General features: G+C 47.9%; 1 protein-coding gene across 3 annotated transcripts; it reads right to left on the bottom strand.

Annotated features, from left to right (window-relative positions):
- Positions 1-7,181: 7,181 nt before the first annotated feature.
- On the bottom strand, positions 7,182-15,032 carry LOC138957760 (uncharacterized). Of its 3 annotated transcripts, XR_011453175.1 has the most exons (3): positions 14,622-15,032; positions 13,705-14,463; positions 7,182-7,497 (listed from the first exon to the last, which is right to left on the bottom strand). XR_011453175.1 is itself a non-coding variant. In XM_070328818.1 (2 exons), the coding sequence occupies exon 1, from the start codon at positions 13,196-13,198 to the stop codon at positions 8,750-8,752; it is 4,449 nt and encodes a 1,482-aa protein (XP_070184919.1). In that variant the 5' UTR covers positions 13,199-13,694; the 3' UTR covers positions 7,182-7,497; positions 7,656-8,749. The 3 variants fall into 3 exon arrangements, 1 of the variants encoding a protein (XP_070184919.1); XR_011453174.1 differs by having other exon boundaries at positions 13,705-15,032; XM_070328818.1 differs by lacking the exons at positions 13,705-14,463; positions 14,622-15,032 and adding an exon at positions 7,656-13,694.
- Positions 15,033-20,321: the final 5,289 nt, after the last annotated feature.

Below are 20,321 nucleotides of genomic sequence, written 5' to 3'. Positions count from 1 at the left end.
ACAGCCCCGTGCGGCCAGCTTGGTGTAGTCTTTACCCAACACTCAGTGCTACAGCCCCGTGCGGCCAGCTTGGTGTAGTCTTTACCCAACACTCAGTGCTACAGCCCCGTGCGGCCAGCTTGGTGTAGTCTTTACCCAACACTCAGTGCTACAGCCCCGTACGGCCAGCTTGGTGTAGTCTTTACCCAACACTCAGTGCTACAGATCCGTGCGGCCAGCTTGGTGTAGTCTTTACCCAACACTCAGTGCTACAGCCCCGTGCGGCCAGCTTGGTGTAGTCTTTACCCAACACTCAGTGCTACAGCCCCGTGCGGCCAGCTTGGTGTAGTCTTTACCCAACACTCAGTACTACAGCCCCGTGCGGCCAGCTTGGTGTAGTCTTTACCCAACACTCAGTGCTACAGCCCCGTGCGGCCAGCTTGGTGTAGTCTTTACCCAACACTCAGTGCTACAGCCCCGTGCGGCCAGCTTGGTGTAGTCTTTACCCAACACTCAGTGCTACAGCCCCGTGCGGCCAGCTTGGTGTAGTCTTTACCCAACACTCAGTGCTACAGCCCCGTACGGCCAGCTTGGTGTAGTCTTTACCCAACACTCAGTGCTACAGATCCGTGCGGCCAGCTTGGTGTAGTCTTTACCCAACACTCAGTGCTACAGCCCCGTGCGGCCAGCTTGGTGTAGTCTTTACCCAACACTCAGTGCTACAGCCCCCTGCGGCCAGCTTGGTGTAGTCTTTACCCAACACTCAGTACTACAGCCCCGTGCGGCCAGCTTGGTGTAGTCTTTACCCAACACTCAGTGCTACAGCCCCGTGTGACCAGCTTGGTGTAGTCTTTACCCAACACTCAGTGCTACAGCCCCGTGCGGCCAGCTTGGTGTAGTCTTTACCCAACACTCAGTGCTACAGCCCCCTGCGGCCAGCTTGGTGTAGTCTTTACCCAACACTCAGTACTACAGCCCCGTGCGGCCAGCTTGGTGTAGTCTTTACCCAACACTCAGTGCTACAGCTCCGTGCGGCCAGCTTGGTGTAGTCTTTACCCAACACTCAGTGCTACAGCCCCGTGCGGCCAGCTTGGTGTAGTCTTTACCCAACACTCAGTGCTACAGCCCCGTGCGGCCAGCTTGGTGTAGTCTTTACCCAACACTCAGTACTACAGCCCCGTGCGGCCAGCTTGGTGTAGTCTTTACCCAACACTCAGTGCTACAGCCCCGTGCGGCCAGCTTGGTGTAGTCTTTACCCAACACTCAGTGCTACAGCCCCGTGCGGCCAGCTTGGTGTAGTCTTTACCCAACACTCAGTGCTACAGCCCCGTGCGGCCAGCTTGGTGTAGTCTTTACCCAACACTCAGTGCTACAGCCCCGTGCGGCCAGCTTGGTGTAGTCTTTACCCAACACTCAGTACTACAGCCCCGTGCGGCCAGCTTGGTGTAGTCTTTACCCAACACTCAGTGCTACAGCCCCGTGTGACCAGCTTGGTGTAGTCTTTACCCAACACTCAGTGCTACAGCCCCGTGCGGCCAGCTTGGTGTAGTCTTTACCCAACACTCAGTGCTACAGCCCCGTGCGGCCAGCTTGGTGTAGTCTTTACCCAACACTCAGTGCTACAGCCCCGTGCGGTCAGTCTTGGTGTAGTCTTTACCCAACACTCAGTGCTACAGCCCTGTGCGGCCAGCTTGGTGTAGTCTTTACCCAACACTCAGTGCTACAGCCCCGTGCGGCCAGCTTGGTGTAGTCTTTACCCAACACTCAGTGCTACAGCCCCGTGTGGCCAGCTTGGTGTAGTCTTTACCCAACACTCAGTGCTACAGCCCCGTGCGGCCAGCTTGGTGTAGTCTTTACCCAACACTCAGTGCTACAGCCCCGTGCGGCCAGCTTGGTGTAGTCTTTACCCAACACTCAGTGCTACAGCCCCGTGCGGCCAGCTTGGTGTAGTCTTTACCCAACACTCAGTGCTACAGCCCCGTGCGGCCAGCTTGGTGTAGTCTTTACCCAACACTCAGTGCTACAGCCCCGTGCGGCCAGCTTGGTGTAGTCTTTACCCAACACTCAGTGCTACAGCCCCGTGCGGCCAGCTTGGTGTAGTCTTTACCCAACACTCAGTGCTACAGCCCCGTGCGGCCAGCTTGGTGTAGTCTTTACCCAACACTCAGTGCTACAGCCCCGTGCGGCCAGCTTGGTGTAGTCTTTACCCAACACTCAGTGCTACAGCTCCGTGCGGCCAGCTTGGTGTAGTCTTTACCCAACACTCAGTGCTACAGCCCCGTGCGGCCAGCTTGGTGTAGTCTTTACCCAACACTCAGTGCTACAGCCCCGTGCGGCCAGCTTGGTGTAGTCTTTACCCAACACTCAGTGCTACAGCCCCGTGCGGCCAGCTTGGTGTAGTCTTTACCCAACACTCAGTGCTACAGCCCCGTGCGGCCAGCTTGGTGTAGTCTTTACCCAACACTCAGTGCTACAGCCCCGTGCGGCCAGCTTGGTGTAGTCTTTACCCAACACTCAGTGCTACAGCCCCGTGCGGCCAGCTTGGTGTAGTCTTTACCCAACACTCAGTGCTACAGCCCCGTACGGCCAGCTTGGTGTAGTCTTTACCCAACACTCAGTGCTACAGCCCCGTGCGGCCAGCTTGGTGTAGTCTTTACCCAACACTCAGTGCTACAGCCCCGTGCGGCCAGCTTGGTGTAGTCTTTACCCAACACTCAGTGCTACAGCCCCGTGCGGCCAGCTTGGTGTAGTCTTTACCCAACACTCAGTGCTACAGCCCCGTGCGGCCAGCTTGGTGTAGTCTTTACCCAACACTCAGTGCTACAGCCCCGTGTGACCAGCTTGGTGTAGTCTTTACCCAACACTCAGTGCTACAGCCCCGTGCGGCCAGCTTGGTGTAGTCTTTACCCAACACTCAGTGCTACAGCCCCGTGCGGCCAGCTTGGTGTAGTCTTTACCCAACACTCAGTGCTACAGCCCCGTGCGGTCAGCTTGGTGTAGTCTTTACCCAACACTCAGTGCTACAGCCCTGTGCGGCCAGCTTGGTGTAGTCTTTACCCAACACTCAGTGCTACAGCCCCGTGCGGCCAGCTTGGTGTAGTCTTTACCCAACACTCAGTGCTACAGCCCCGTGCGGCCAGCTTGGTGTAGTCTTTACCCAACACTCAGTGCTACAGCCCCGTGCGGCCAGCTTGGTGTAGTCTTTACCCAACACTCAGTGCTACAGCCCCGTGCGGCCAGCTTGGTGTAGTCTTTACCCAACACTCAGTGCTACAGCCCCGTGCGGCCAGCTTGGTGTAGTCTTTACCCAACACTCAGTGCTACAGCCCCGTGCGGCCAGCTTGGTGTAGTCTTTACCCAACACTCAGTGCTACAGCCCCGTGCGGCCAGCTTGGTGTAGTCTTTACCCAACACTCAGTGCTACAGCCCCGTACGGCCAGCTTGGTGTAGTCTTTACCCAACACTCAGTGCTACAGCCCCGTGCGGCCAGCTTGGTGTAGTCTTTACCCAACACTCAGTGCTACAGCCCCGTGCGGCCAGCTTGGTGTAGTCTTTACCCAACACTCAGTGCTACAGCCCCGTGCGGCCAGCTTGGTGTAGTCTTTACCCAACACTCAGTGCTACAGCCCCGTGCGGCCAGCTTGGTGTAGTCTTTACCCAACACTCAGTGCTACAGCCCCGTGTGACCAGCTTGGTGTAGTCTTTACCCAACACTCAGTGCTACAGCCCCGTGCGGCCAGCTTGGTGTAGTCTTTACCCAACACTCAGTGCTACAGCCCCGTGCGGCCAGCTTGGTGTAGTCTTTACCCAACACTCAGTACTACAGCCCCGTGCGGCCAGCTTGGTGTAGTCTTTACCCAACACTCAGTGCTAAAGCTTCGTGCGGCCAGCTTGGTGTAGTCTTTACCCAACACTCAGTGCTACAGCCCCGTGTGGCCAGCTTGGTGTAGTCTTTACCCAACACTCAGTGCTACAGCCCCGTGCGGCCAGCTTGGTGTAGTCTTTACCCAACACTCAGTGCTACAGCCCCGTGCGGCCAGCTTGGTGTAGTCTTTACCCAACACTCAGTGCTACAGCCCCGTGCGGCCAGCTTGGTGTAGTCTTTACCCAACACTCAGTGCTACAGCCCCGTGCGGCCAGCTTGGTGTAGTCTTTACCCAACACTCAGTGCTACAGCCCCGTGCGGCCAGCTTGGTGTAGTCTTTACCCAACACTCAGTGCTACAGCCCCGTGCGGCCAGCTTGGTGTAGTCTTTACCCAACACTCAGTGCTACAGCCCCGTACGGCCAGCTTGGTGTAGTCTTTACCCAACACTCAGTGCTACAGCTCCGTGCGGCCAGCTTGGTGTAGTCTTTACCCAACACTCAGTGCTACAGCCCCGTGCGGCCAGCTTGGTGTAGTCTTTACCCAACACTCAGTGCTACAGCCCCGTGCGGCCAGCTTGGTGTAGTCTTTACCCAACACTCTGTGCTACAGCCCCGCGCGGCCAGCTTGGTGTAGTCTTTACCCAACACTCAGTGCTACAGCCCCGTGCGGCCAGCTTGGTGTAGTCTTTACCCAACACTCAGTGCTACAGCTCCGTGCGGCCAGCTTGGTGTAGTCTTTACCCAACACTCAGTGCTACAGCCCCGTGCGGCCAGCTTGGTGTAGTCTTTACCCAACACTCAGTGCTACAGCCCCGTGCGGCCAGCTTGGTGTAGTCTTTACCCAACACTCAGTACTACAGCCCCGTGCGGCCAGCTTGGTGTAGTCTTTACCCAACACTCAGTGCTACAGCCCCGTGCGGCCAGCTTGGTGTAGTCTTTACCCAACACTCAGTGCTACAGCCCCGTGCGGCCAGCTTGGTGTAGTCTTTACCCAACACTCAGTGCTACAGCCCCGTGCGGCCAGCTTGGTGTAGTCTTTACCCAACACTCAGTGCTACAGCCCCGTACGGCCAGCTTGGTGTAGTCTTTACCCAACACTCAGTGCTACAGATCCGTGCGGCCAGCTTGGTGTAGTCTTTACCCAACACTCAGTGCTACAGCCCCGTGCGGCCAGCTTGGTGTAGTCTTTACCCAACACTCAGTGCTACAGCCCCGTGCGGCCAGCTTGGTGTAGTCTTTACCCAACACTCAGTACTACAGCCCCGTGCGGCCAGCTTGGTGTAGTCTTTACCCAACACTCAGTGCTACAGCCCCGTGTGACCAGCTTGGTGTAGTCTTTACCCAACACTCAGTGCTACAGCCCCGTGTGGCCAGCTTGGTGTAGTCTTTACCCAACACTCAGTGCTACAGCCCCGTGCGGCCAGCTTGGTGTAGTCTTTACCCAACACTCAGTACTACAGCCCCGTGCGGTCAGCTTGGTGTAGTCTTTACCCAACACTCAGTGCTACAGCCCCGTGCGGCCAGCTTGGTGTAGTCTTTACCCAACACTCAGTACTACAGCCCCGTGCGGCCAGCTTGGTGTAGTCTTTACCCAACACTCAGTGCTACAGCCCCGTGCGGCCAGCTTGGTGTAGTCTTTACCCAACACTCAGTGCTACAGCTCCGTGCGGCCAGCTTGGTGTAGTCTTTACCCAACACTCAGTGCTACAGCCCCGTGCGGCCAGCTTCGTGAAGCATTCTTCGTGTAGTCGACTTCGCGCAATTAATGACAGGCTTTAACCTCCGTTGAGCAGCCTTTCACGCCCTTGATTGATAAACAAATCTATCATTCTGTCCGCTGTGGTCTTTATAAAACTTAGAGCCTTGTTTCACTCTGCCTCACTTCAGCCTACAGATTGGTCCATAGATTGTCGGGCGCTGTGGCCTCGCTAGTGGATAAGACGTGTAGGAGGAAGGGGAGAAACATCTCATCGGGTGTCGCAACAAATCCTCTCAGGAATTCCAAATGTGGCTTGAAATTATCCAAAGGCATTGTAGTTTCTAAAAAATTGAAACAGGAAACCCAAACTTGTTTAAACCTTTTAACTAAGTTGTGTACATCCTCTTCTTCTCCCCCCCCCCCCCCCCCCCCACTCTGCACACATCACACAACACATCCATCATACAACATTCGATACAGTGATGATCAGCGGGGGTAACTTGTGTACCTCCTCTTCTTCCTTCCACCTCCCCCACACTGCACACATTACACAACACAACAAATCCATCATACGACACAGTGATGAACAGTGGGGGGTAACTTGTTTACCTCCTTTTCTGCCCCCTCCCACTCTGCACACAACACAACACAACACATTAATCATACGACACAGTGATGAACTGTGGGGGTAACTTAAGTTTCTCCTTGTCTCACCACCCCCCCCCCCCTCACTCTGCCCACATCACACAACACAACACACTAATCATACAACACAGTGATGAACTGAACAGTGGGGGTAACTTAAGTACCTCAGTCCTCTTCTCCTCCCCCCCCCCTCGCCCCCCCCCCCCCCCTCTGCACACATCACACAACACAACACACTATAGATACGACACAGTTATGAACAGTGGGGGTATCTTAAGTACCTCCTCTTCCCCCTATCCCCCCCCCTCCCACTCACACAAAAATAAACAAACGAACGAACAAACAAAGTCTCTAAGATGTGCGGGACCGATACGCAGTGCTGAAAAAGAAAGGGGGGGGGGGAGAGAGGATGTTAACAAGTTTCCTGCGCTGTTCACATCAATCATACGACTTATTCGTGTGTACCTCCTATCCCCCCCCCCCCCCACTCTGTACACATCACACAACACAACACATGAACCAAACGACACAGTGATTAACTGTGGGGGTAACTTGTGTACCTCCTCTTCTCCCCCCCCCCCCACTCTGCACACATCACACAACACAAAACATCAATCATTTGACACAATGATCAACTGTGGGGGTAGCTTGTTTAACCTCCTCTTCTTCCTCCCCCCCCCCACCTCCCACTCTGCACAAATCACAATACACAACAGATCAATCATAGGACACAATGATGAATAGTGGAGATAACTTGTGTCTCTCTTCTCTACCTCTTCCCCCCACCCAACCCCCCCCCCCCCTGTAAGAGATTTGAAATAAAGAAGATCCGTATTTATCCTTATTAATCTCCTTCCAGATTCTTTATATGTGCACACACACACACACAGTCAATCATCTGACTCCCGCTCAGAAGTTTAGGAAAGCAGAGAGAAGATTAGAAGAATTTGTAGTCTTTCACCAACTCATTCTTTCCAAACAATAGCCAATGGTTTAATTAGAACATACAAATTGGTTTGTTTCTGACATAGCAAATATCAACTCATTCCTCAAATTCTCAAATACTTTCTTGCTTACAATAATCAATTCATGACCTTTTGAAACTCATTCATTCATTGTCCACGACCTTTTGAAACTCACTCATTCATTGTCAACGTCATAACATATTTACAAGGACAAGAAAGCAAATAAACAAAACATAACTTTTACGTTATGTAGAGGTGACGATGTAGCTAGCCTTCAACCTTACGGCCTCCATCGCACCCTCGCCACTCTGGCACCACCCCGCACAAGTCAGACTGGGGCGGCCTGTTACAAAATATAACACCCTACTGTAACAACTAACAATATTCAAAAACACCAACCGAGCACAAGGAAATTATACAATTCCGAAATTATTCAAATACATAAGTCATGTCCGCGCATACAAAAGAAATGTTCAAGTTCACACAAAACTAGCAAAGTACCTCATCTTCCAATATGGCGGCACCCATACAAAAGTCCAAGTCATCCCGGCAATGTTTCCCGGTTCCAAGGTTGACATCAAGATCAAATGTTTTCTTGCAAAGTTGACATCAAAACCAAGAGCAGGTTTTCTCATCCGAGAGCCCAGGTCGAATGACTTTCAATTGTCAGGCAGTTTACAATCACAACTCACAAAATCAGGCGGTTGCGATTATAACGCGAACAACTCGCACAGTTGTAAATTCACGTGCCGCGAACCCAGTTTGACCGTCCGTAGCTAACCATGGAATTTTACTGAACTGTTAAAAGTTTCCACTCTCAAAGTTAAACCACTCCTGACAACCTCTTTGTATTACAAAAAGCACTAGTTATATCCCTTCTACTATAAACACCATAACCGCCATTCATTACATCACCCCTTTCCCCGATTAAAAAAAAATGTGAACCCAAAATGAACAATTTTTTTTTCAAAAACTGTACAAGTATAAGTATTCCAGTAACAAGAAAAAATTTTAAATACATAAAAAAAAATACATAAATAGATTAATAAATAATCAAAGCATAAGGAAAACATTTATTAAATACTCTGTCCGTTCCCAAAGAGTGCAATCAGTTTACAACCAAAAGACAGTGCCATCCACCAAAAAAATGACGAAAGCCACGAAGCTGTCCTTAAACATGAGCAACAATGGCAAGCATAATAAACCACACTTACGCCGCCGTGTAGATAATCACCCACTGTGTTAATCCACAATAGTTATACTCATGGACATTCAGCAATTTTCGCCTATTACTGAATGCAATAACATTGACGTTCTTGGTACCAAAGATCGCCAACAAAGTTTGAGTAGCCCCCGCTAAACTCAATACAGTAAACCTCGATTACAACACAAAATGGTACTAGCATCAAAAATATCCAAATAAATTTTTCCAGCCAGATTAAAAAAAATAATCACAATGTGGAAAAAAAAAACAAGAACAAAATTAAATTAGTTCTTAATACATACACAGCATATCAACACTCACAGCACAAAAAGTATTGTCCTTGTTGATTGCAGAAAGTTTTTTCACTGTCCTTTCAATCATCATGTTCCATTCACTTCGTCAAGCGTGACAACACATCAGCTTCAAAATTCCTGACTCCAGGAATTGGCACTACTGTGAATGAATACTCTTGGAGAGACAGAGCCCATCGCAACAGTCGGCCGTTGGCAGTTTTGGACTGTCGTAAGTACGTCAACGGTCTGTGATCAGTCTCAACAAAGAAATGTGAGCCAAACAAGTAGCGATGGAATTTGTCAACTGCCCACACCAACGCTAGGCACTCTCTCTCCACAGTAGAGTATCTGGTTTCTCTTTCCAGCAGTTTCCTGCTGGCATACAGAACTGGATGAAGGACGTCGTCATCATCAGGCTGCATCAGGGCTGCTCCAATCCCCGTGGAGGATGCATCCGACCGCACTGTGAACGGCCTGGAAAAGTCTGGCAATCTCACCAGTGGTTCAGACGACAAAATTTCTTTGACCCTGTCAAAAGCCATCTGACACTCTTTTGACCAACGAACTTTGTTTGGTTGGTTCTTCTTTGTGAGTTCTACCAGGGAGGACACAATAGACGCGAAGCTTGGGACATAGCGCCTATAGAAACTGATGAGCCCTACCAATGACCGGACTTGTTTCTTTGTGGTTGGGACAGAGACATTCAAGATTTTGGACACTTTGGAGGGAACTGGACGCATGCTACCCTCCCCAACTATGTGACCCAAAAACTCAATAGAGTCAAACCCTGCCTCTACTTTCGACGGTCTCACAGTCAACCCATGTTTTCCCAGTTCTGTCAACAGTCCGTCAAGTGCCTCTAGATGCTCACACCAGTCTTCTGTGGCTACAAGTACGTCATCAAAGAAATGAACAGATTTGAACCTATCCAGATCCAACATCTTCATCATCCTCGCGAAAGTACTTGGTGCTGTACTCATTCCGAACGGCATCTTCTTGAACTGATATAGACCTTGAGGGGTACGAAAAGCCGTTTTTGCTCGATCCGACTCTGCCATCGGAATTTGCCAATAGCCCTTAGCCAGATCAATCTTCGTGAAATGCTGCCTGCCCTGCAATGAAGCAAACAGAACTTCCGGATCCGGTATTGGCTCAGCGTCAAACTCCGTAATCTTATTGAGGTGTCTGAAATCGATGCAAAAACGAGTACTTCCGTCCTTCTTCTTGACTAGAACAATAGGAGACGAGAACGGAGAAATAGACGGCTCTATTACGTCTAGATCTAACATCTTCTTCACTTCTTCTTCAACCACTTTCTGAGACTCAAATGGTAACGGATACTGTTTCACATTGACCACAGCACCTTCAGGAATCCTCACCATATGCTGCACCAGGTCACAAGTACCAGGCAAATCCGTCATTTTGTCCTGATGCTTCTGAAACACCGCCTGCACTTTTTGTTTTGCCTGCATAGACAAGTCTGGACTATAGACCACATCATCTACATTCTCAGTCTGAACTGTGGGAACTGACTGTAGTTTGACTTTCTGAATGTCTACCTCCTCTACTGCACTGGACCCACTGATCACTCCCAATGAGGCAACAACTGGGTTCTGACCAACATCTTCATTCCTAGACACATACTCCCTGAGCAAGTTGACATGGTACACTTTCTCGATCCCAGGTGAAATTTCTACAACATAATCACATTGATTCAGTCTTTTGATCACCTGAAATGGACCTCGCCAGCGTAGTATCATTTTGTTCTTCTCAGTTGGAAGTAAGACTAAGACTTTCTTTCCAGCGAGTATCATTCTTGGCTTCTGAGATCTGTATGATCTGTTCTTCTTTGATACATTCTGAACAGCCTTCTGTGCTCTACTAACACTGTCAGCCAAGACCTCTTTCAAATCCTGCACATACTGTGACACTGGAACCTGCTGATTCTCCCGACTGCTATCGGTCCACGCATGATACAGCAGTTCCGACGGTCCTTTTGGGTTTCTACCGTACAAAAGTTCAAAAGGTGAGTACCCTGTAGACTCCTGTGGGATTTCTCTGTATGCGAACAACGCAAAAGGCAAATATCTATCCCAATCCTTAGGTCTATCTGCCATCAACTTCTTCACCATGGACTTCAAAGTTCCATTGAACCTTTCACAGAGACCATTCGTCTGGGGATGATAAGGAGTCGTGTGCAACTGCGATACCGATATCAATCTCATCACCTCTCGCATGACATCAGATGTGAATTGTGTACCTAGATCTGAGAGAACCTCATCTGGTAAACCCGTCCGGGTGAAAATTCCCAACAAAGCTTCCGCTACTGCTTCTGTGGTCGTTGATTTCAAGGGTACTGCTTCCGGATAGCGTGTCGCAACATCCACCAACACCAAAGCGTACTGATGACCACGAGCTGACACTGGTTTAATCGGACCAATCAGATCAATGCAAACTCGGGAAAATGGGACTTCTATCACAGGCAGTGGTTGCAAAGGTGCCGAAGGAACTCTACCTTTGGGAAAGGTTTTCTGACAGATATCACATGATCTGCAGTAATCCTTGATCGACTGCCGATAACCGGGCCAAAAGAAGAATGCGGACACCCTTTTGAACGTACTGTTCGCGCCTAAATGACCACCAAACAAACCGTCATGGGCAGTGATCAAAACAGACTCGCGCAAGCGTTCAGGAACAACTAGCTGCCAAACCACTTCATCGTTGACCTTGGAGTAGTACTTTCGATATAACAACTGGTCCCTCACAACAAACGACACCACACAACCAGACGACTCTTCCGATTTTCCTTGGCCAACTTTCTCGAACAGATCATGCAACGTTTTGTCATCCCTTTGCATTTTGGACAGTTTCTCAGCATTGATATCAAGTTGGGGAACTTTAGCGGTCAACAGCGGTCTAAAAGGACGTTCTTCTCTAGCTTTTTGACCTCTTGTCTGGACTGCGCTAGTAACCTCGACACATCCAAATGTACATCCCTGTATTCTACCCAAAATGACGTCACATACTGGATTGTCGATCACACATGCCTCAACACTTCCAGAAAAGTATGGTGTATCCAGACTCACCATCGCAATGGGTAACCGAACCAAATCCCCACTGAACTGTCTACACACCTGTACCTTCCCAGTAAACTGATCATCTCTCACTAGGGACTTCCTGACCCCAACCGTGGAACACCCACTATCCAACATGACCGTGACCTCACTACCATTTAAGGTACCTTCACATGTCTGAATAGACTCGGGAAGTTCATCACTACCTGAAAATCCTACTGACGCCACAGACTGCTCGTCTTCACTACAGCTGGACTCTTCAACAGTGACAACGGATACTGAAGCAGTATGCATTTTTTTGGGACAATCTGCCAACTTGTGCGAAGTATCTTGACACCACCAACACTTCCTCTGATAGTTCTGACCACCTCTACCTCTACCAGCTTGACTAGCACCTCTGCCACCCTTATTATCAGGAGAGCTTTGTTCTGTCGGTGGGTTTGTGTCAGCCTGACTATTCTTCTTAGAAAACCTGTGACCACCTCGACCACCTGAATGACCTCCTCTCCCACTTGGAAGACCGACATTAGCCAACAGAGGATCACTAGAACCTTTTGCTGCTAGGTTTTGACTAGGATGTGCTTCCCTGTATCTTTCAGCTGCGTCTATCATGGTTTGAGCGGTAGTATGCTTGTCTTCTTTCAGAAAAGTAACCAGAGACGACGCACAACTAGACAGAATCTGCTCTCTGAGCACCAAGTCACAGAGCAAAGCGAAATCTGTGCCAACTCCAGCCATATCTGTCCATCTAGTAAAAAATCTTCTCATGCGGGAGAAAAAGACATGCATGGTTTCACCAGATTCAGGTTTGCATGAGCGAAACTGCGTTCTGAAACCTTCTTCAGTACATTTGAATCTCTTCAACAAATGCGCTGACAGTTTGGCATAGTCATTAGTATCTTCTACTGGTAACTCTTGAAAATAATTCAGAGCACGACCTCTGAGTAGAGTAGGCAAAATCAAAGCCTTCTCATCCTTTGACCACTTCAAGCTAGCTGCGTGCTTATCGAAGCGATACAGATAACTCTCAATGTCATCTGATTTATCATCAAAATAGGGAATCTTGGGACGATTGGCCAACTTATTCTTGCTTGCTTTTTCAACCAACTCGTCTGCTCGCAACTTTGCCTCCCTGTTCGCCTTTTCTTCTTCAATATCGAGACGACGATTTTCAATTTTAGCTTGTTCAGCTAACTCTCTCTCTTTAATCTTAGCTTGTTCAGCTAACTCTCTCTCTTTAATCTTAGCTTGTTCAGCTAACTCTCTCTCTTTAAGCTCACGTGCAGCAGCGAGTTCTTTTTCTTGTAGAGCAATATCATTTTCTCTTTTCAACAAAGCTTCTCTTCTTGCTGCTCTTTCCTCACGCAAACTATCCTCCACATACTTGTTCAGTGATGCACCATCTTTTCCTAAGGCTTCACCCTCCACCTTAAACTGCGCTACCAAAGCTTGAACCTCTTCTTGAGATGCCATCGTGAACAAACCGCTATCACTTAAGCAAACTATGACTATCCTCTACATAGAATGCTAGAGGGCAACACCAAGACTTAGCTTTGACTAACGTGAACACAATAGTCCACTAAACTTTAGAATTTACCTGACTTCCTCAAGTTCAGTACTAAAGTGACACAGTCTAGGAAACCGATCAGCTGAACTACAAGGGGAAACAATCAATACATTTGAAACTAGGCTCCGCCCAAAAACTTGGCCTAGGAACTAGACATACCCCCATTCCCATACACTTATGAATCAAGGCATTGCTGACCCACAACTATTTACAAACTGTGTACACGTAAAAGGGAAAATTGATGTGTCATGTATTATTCACTTGTAGGTAAAACTAACCTACAGGGCGCTTCATGTAAAGTAGGGGGGAAAAAATAACCTACTCACAAGCAAGAACCAACACTCAAAGAGACAAATTATTCTCAAAAATATATAGAATGTTAACTTGAGTGTCAGATAAGCAAATGACTCACTCCTGTCCAAAATATGTCGTTCAGTCAGGCACAGGATGCATCCGTCCACAGACCAAGGAGCTCCCTTCACAGGCAGATGACAAGGATGTCCATCCTCCAGACTGCATGCATCAGCATCTGCGCAAAACCAAACAACACTTCAGCACTACAAGTCAATAATATAAAATAAGCCTAACTGCACTCAAGGGAACGCACCAAAAAAAAAAATTAATCTTCAAATAATTTTCCAATTAATACAACCGCAAGCTCGCCAATGTAAGAGATTTGAAATAAAGAAGATCCGTATTTATCCTTATTAATCTCCTTCCAGATTCTTTATATGTGCACACACACACACACAGTCAATCATCTGACTCCCGCTCAGAAGTTTAGGAAAGCAGAGAGAAGATTAGAAGAATTTGTAGTCTTTCACCAACTCATTCTTTCCAAACAATAGCCAATGGTTTAATTAGAACATACAAATTGGTTTGTTTCTGACATAGCAAATATCAACTCATTCCTCAAATTCTCAAATACTTTCTTGCTTACAATAATCAATTCATGACCTTTTGAAACTCATTCATTCATTGTCCACGACCTTTTGAAACTCACTCATTCATTGTCAACGTCATAACATATTTACAAGGACAAGAAAGCAAATAAACAAAACATAACTTTTACGTTATGTAGAGGTGACGATGTAGCTAGCCTTCAACCTTACGGCCTCCATCGCACCCTCGCCACTCTGGCACCACCCCGCACAAGTCAGACTGGGGCGGCCTGTTACAAAATATAACACCCTACTGTAACAACTAACAATATTCAAAAACACCAACCGAGCACAAGGAAATTATACAATTCCGAAATTATTCAAATACATAAGTCATGTCCGCGCATACAAAAGAAATGTTCAAGTTCACACAAAACTAGCAAAGTACCTCATCTTCCAATATGGCGGCACCCATACAAAAGTCCAAGTCATCCCGGCAATGTTTCCCGGTTCCAAGGTTGACATCAAGATCAAATGTTTTCTTGCAAAGTTGACATCAAAACCAAGAGCAGGTTTTCTCATCCGAGAGCCCAGGTCGAATGACTTTCAATTGTCAGGCAGTTTACAATCACAACTCACAAAATCAGGCGGTTGCGATTATAACGCGAACAACTCGCACAGTTGTAAATTCACGTGCCGCGAACCCAGTTTGACCGTCCGTAGCTAACCATGGAATTTTACTGAACTGTTAAAAGTTTCCACTCTCAAAGTTAAACCACTCCTGACAACCTCTTTGTATTACAAAAAGCACTAGTTATATCCCTTCTACTATAAACACCATAACCGCCATTCATTACACCCCCCCCCCGTACGCCCCCCCCCCTTCCCCACTCGATCTGCACACAACACCCAACACAACACAACACAACACAACACAACACAACACAACACAACACAACACAACACAACACAACACAACACAACACAACACAACACAACACAACACAACACAACACAACACAACACAACACAACACAACACAACACAACACAACACAACACAACACAACACAACACAACACAACACAACACAACACAACACAACACAACACAACACAACACAACACAACACAACACAACACAACACAACACAACACAACACAACACAACACAACACAACACAACACAACACAACACACCCTCAGAACTACAAATGGCAGACTGTACGGCTGTTTCATTGACTTCGCGAAGGCATTCGACAGTATCTGGCACACAGGATTAATATATAAGCTGCATGAGATAGGGATAGGAGGCAAACTACTGCAAGTTGTCCAAGAAATGTATACTAATGCAACCGTATGCTCAAAGACAGAAGTCGGCCTATCGCGGGAAGTCACAGTAAGAAAAGGTGTTCTCCAAGGTAATACCCTAAGCCCAACACTGTTTAATATTTTTATTAATGACATAGTTGATAGCTTAAAAGACTGTGACTCCCCGACTGTGGATGAGGCTGGACTCGTTCCGGTGCCATGCCTAATGTATGCTGACGACATTGTTATTCTCTCAACTACAAAGAAAGGATTACAGGACAAACTCAACAGCCTCCATGAATACTGCAATAAATGGGGATTACAAATTAATCGCGAAAAACCAAAGGTGATAGTTTTCTCCAAGCACGAACCCATACTCCCCCTCTTCTTCAAAATTGGCGATGCCATAATCAATACTACAGACAACTATAAATATCTTGGCATCATATTCAATAAACGCGGAGACATGAAAATGGCACAGAACCATCTCTCCCGGCAAGGGAGCAAAGCTCTGCACTCGCTCAAACGAGCAGTACGAACAAAGAACATAAGTGTCCCAGTAATGGCGAAACTCTTTGATACACTAGTTGCACCTATTCTGACCTTTGGCTCTGAAATTTGGCTCCCTTACTGCAAAGATATAAACCTAAAGGACACGCAGAACCTTGAGAATAATCTCCTTGAAAAATGTATAACGACTGTCCTTCCGCATGAAAACGTACACATGAAATTCTGCAAGCAACTTTTAGGAGTACACAGAAAATCAATGAATTTCCCAGTACTGGCTGAATTGGGCAGATTTCCGATCAGCACAAACATATTGGGACAGATCATATCATTTTGGTTACACATCATGAAATCTGACCAACATGGGCTTCTTAGGCAAACTTACTCAAGCCTTCTCTCACAAGAACATAAAGAGGAAAATAAATGGCTCTTATTTGTACGCGAGTTCCTGACTTCCTCAGGCTTCAAACACGTGTGGCAAAACCAAAGCACAATACACCCGGCAAGACTGAAACACGCGCTAATAAAACATGTAGAAACTCAATTTGTCAGGCTCTGGAGGACAAAAAAAGAAGGAAACTCCTCCAAACTACAGTTTTACAAGGGAGTGTCACACGACTACTCTCTACAACCCTATCTTTTGCTAACACAAGAACACAGACAGGCTATGAGCAAACTACGTATAAGTGCCCATGACTTAGAAATCGAAAAGGGCAGATACACGGGAACACCAAGGGAGGAAAGACTATGCAGAAACTGTGGAGTGGTGGAGGATGAACTTCACTTCCTTGATTCGTGTACAATGTATGCTCATCTCAGGCAACAGTTATTACCGATTATTCCCCCCTCTGCTTCTTTACCTCTGTAAACTTGTAGAGCTAGTTATTTTTCGATAATGACCCAGCAACCAAACAAATAACGAGCCAGCAACAGCCTAAATCCTCGATAGTGCAATGGGTTGAGAAGCTGTTCTGTTTTGGTACTACTTTTGCGACTGAAAAGTTCCGAACGCTCTATACGTACGAAATATACATCTCTGGAGCAAACAATACAAACATACCGCATTTAAATTAACAACTACAGGCCTGAACACATGAATCTCCATATAAAATCCATGAGTTAGGTTGTTTTCTGAATCTAGATCTGCCGTGCACACACCGTTCATCACAAGCAAATTCCCAAGGCAAGTAACTCATACTCTTGCCGACAAGAGTAGTTCCCCTTCTTTTAACGCAGTTTCTTCGACAACACTGACTGCAATCCGACGGTCAGTTTTCAACAATATTTCATTTTATAAACAGTTCACACGCAACCAAATGCACACATCTCATCAATTTAAACAACATAAAGCGGTTTCATACACTATTTTCCCCAGAAAACTGAACTTCATACAGTAATTAACGTTGGAACACGGGTGCAAAAGTTCGTCTGCTAGTCCCATTTGACGAAAGAACACTATCCTAAACGATACTAAAACATAAACAGAACACACAATATCTGCCTTTTCCGCCACAGCAGAATAACAGCATATCTGTGTACTTCATTTTAGCCTCTAAAACAGGGAAACTGACAAGAAGTGTTAACAGAATGGAATGATTTGCACGGAACTATACAACCGCGCATTAATCGATCGCCTGCGCAGGTTGACTGGTCACGAGTGATTCGGATTCGATCAAACTTTCGCACAAAAACTCCTGTTTTCTTTGAATAACTGAAGAAAGGGGGAATAAAGAGGTTACACACCTCGTCTCAGTGATTATTAAAAATAATGGTCTCAGTTCGCGGTCATGAAAAAGCTCGCTGAAGCTCGCATTTTTCATGATCCGCTAACTTCGACCATTATTTTTAATAATCACTGAGACTCGGCATGTAACCTATACATACTTCCACCGACAGTGATGAAATAAGAGTCAGTTCTTTGTTTACTGACAGCGACATCCAAAGGCAATTGGCAAAATATACTAGCGGAAAAAAGTTAAGGACGGTTCACACACGCAATCACAGCAAAAGAACGAATGAACATATCGTACGGAAATTTGGAACACGTTTACTTCAGTCAATGTGCAACGCAACTGCAAAATTTGGGTTTATTTCATCGAGCCGATTCGGTTATTCATGTCCACAAACAGCAGAGGGGTCACAAATAAACATAACAAGTCTTTCATGAGGTCAATAATGGGTGTGTCCGCCACGTTTGCGCTCAAGTTCACCACACCTTGACCGCATAGAGTTCATAAGCTTCGTGAAAAAGGCCTGTGGAATGGCCTGCCACTCCTGTTGGAGCATCTGCAGCAGCTGCTGCAGGTTTCTGGGAGGCTGGTGGTTGGGCCTCACCTGCCTGTCCAGTTCGTCCCATACATGCTCTATGGGGTTCATGTCTGGCGAACAGGCAGGGAAATCCATCCTGACGACCCCGGTTTGCTGGATGTAGTCGTTGACAAGCCTGGCCCTGTGAGGAGTAGCATTGTCATCCTGAAACACGGCGTTTGGGCCAATCTGCTGCAGGGTCGGCAAGACAATAGGGGCGAGAATTTCGTCCCTGTAGCGTTGACCAGTGAGATTCCCAACCACATGGTACAGGGGGGTGCGTTGATGAAGGCTGAAGCCCCCCCAAACCATGACAGCCCCCGCCGAAGGCCACCCTCTCATGCACTGTGTCGTCTTCATAACGCTCGCCCTCACGCCTCCAGACCTTGCGCCGGCCGTCAGAATGGTACAGGTTGAACCTGGACTCGTCACTGAATAGGACCTGAGCCCAGTCCCGGCGCGTCCATCTCAAGTGGCGGCGACTCCAGGCCAGACGAGCCCGGCGATGAGCCTGTGTCAGCAGGGGACGCACAGCAGGACGACGACTCCGCAGCCGGGCGTCATGCAGGCGGTTGCCGATGGTCCTCTCACTAACGTTGATGTTAGTGGCCTCCCGTAACTGCCCTCTGATGACCTTGCAGGTGGTGGCCCGGTGCTGCAGCGCCTGCCGTTGGATGAAACGATCTTCCCTGGGAGTAGTCTTTTGGGGGCGACCCGACCTGGGCCTCTCCTCGACATTGTTTGTCGTCTGGAACCGTTGATTCAGCCTTACAATGACTTAATGCGATACCCCAAGTTGCCTGGCCACTTCACACTTGGATACGCCGTCGTGGAGCCAGGCAATTGCTCTTCCTCGGTTGAATGTTGTCAGCTTCCGTCTGGCAGGCATGGTGAGGAGATGGCAGCTCGCAGAAAATCGGCGGCTTATAAAGCCGAGTTCGTGATCACAATTCACACTCGAAGGATTGTCCTTGCATGTGCACAACAATTTTGCCATGTTACCTGCCTTATTCTACCCGTGCGCACGCCAAACAACAGCCTACTTTTTGGCGATTTTGCTATTTTAGTCACGTGCTGCAGCTCTGCGCCCGGGAGTCCCGTGCAGTTTTCCTGCTAACACAGCATAACCTACCCATTGGTGTGTAGCATGCGACAGCCATTTGATTTTGCTGACGAAAGAAAAGGGTGTTTTAAACAAATGAAAGTCAGCGGGGAAATCAGTGGCCCGTCCCTAACTTTTTTCCGCTAGTATATGTGTACGATTGTTTTCAACTACGCAGATGCAATGCGTCTTCCGACTGTCCTCAATAACTTATGCTCATCTTCAGGTCCTCTTTGTTCACCCTGTTCCACTTGGTTTTGTATTACATGTATGTTATGTTATATTGCTGTTTTTCCTGTACTTATGTATCTTGTATGTGTCAATAGACTCTGTGCTTCAAATGACAATAAATTCTGATTCTGATTCTGATTCTGATTTTTCCATCATCCAACAAAGTGATGAACAGTGCAGTTTCCGGCTTGTGTGCCTCCTCTTCCTCATTCTCTCTCCCCCCCCCCCCCCCCATCCCCCTACTCTGCACACATCACACAACATTCGATACAGTGATGAACAGCGGGGCTAACTTGTGTACCTCCTTTCCTTCCCCCCTCCCACTCTGCACACAACACAACACAACACATCAATCATACGACACAGTGATGAACTGTGGGGGTAAATTAAGTTCCTCCTAGTCTCGCCACCCCCCCCCCCCCCCACTCTGCCCTCATCATCACACAACACAACACACTATTCATACGACACAGTGATGAGCTGAACAGTGGGGGTAACTTAAGTACCTCCTCTTCTTCCCCCCCTCCCCCACTCTGCACACAACACCCAACACAACACATCCATCATACGACGCAGTGATGAACAGATGGGGTGACTTGTGTACCTCCTCTACTCCCCCCCCCCCTCCCCACGCTCTGCACACACAACACATCCATCATCCGACACAGTGATCAGATGTGGGGTTAACTTGT

The sequence above is a fragment of the Littorina saxatilis genome, unplaced genomic scaffold (assembly GCF_037325665.1).
Source record: "Littorina saxatilis isolate snail1 unplaced genomic scaffold, US_GU_Lsax_2.0 scaffold_1313, whole genome shotgun sequence".
Taxonomy (NCBI): domain Eukaryota; kingdom Metazoa; phylum Mollusca; class Gastropoda; order Littorinimorpha; family Littorinidae; genus Littorina; species Littorina saxatilis.
Note: the sequence above shows the minus strand (reverse complement) of the source record. Positions and strands in the feature narration are given on the sequence as shown.

Coding starts and splice junctions, on each gene's coding strand:
- LOC138957760 (XM_070328818.1), bottom strand. CDS start 13,198: ATGGCATCTCAAGAAGAGGTTCAAGCTTTGGTAGCGCAGTTTAAGGTG.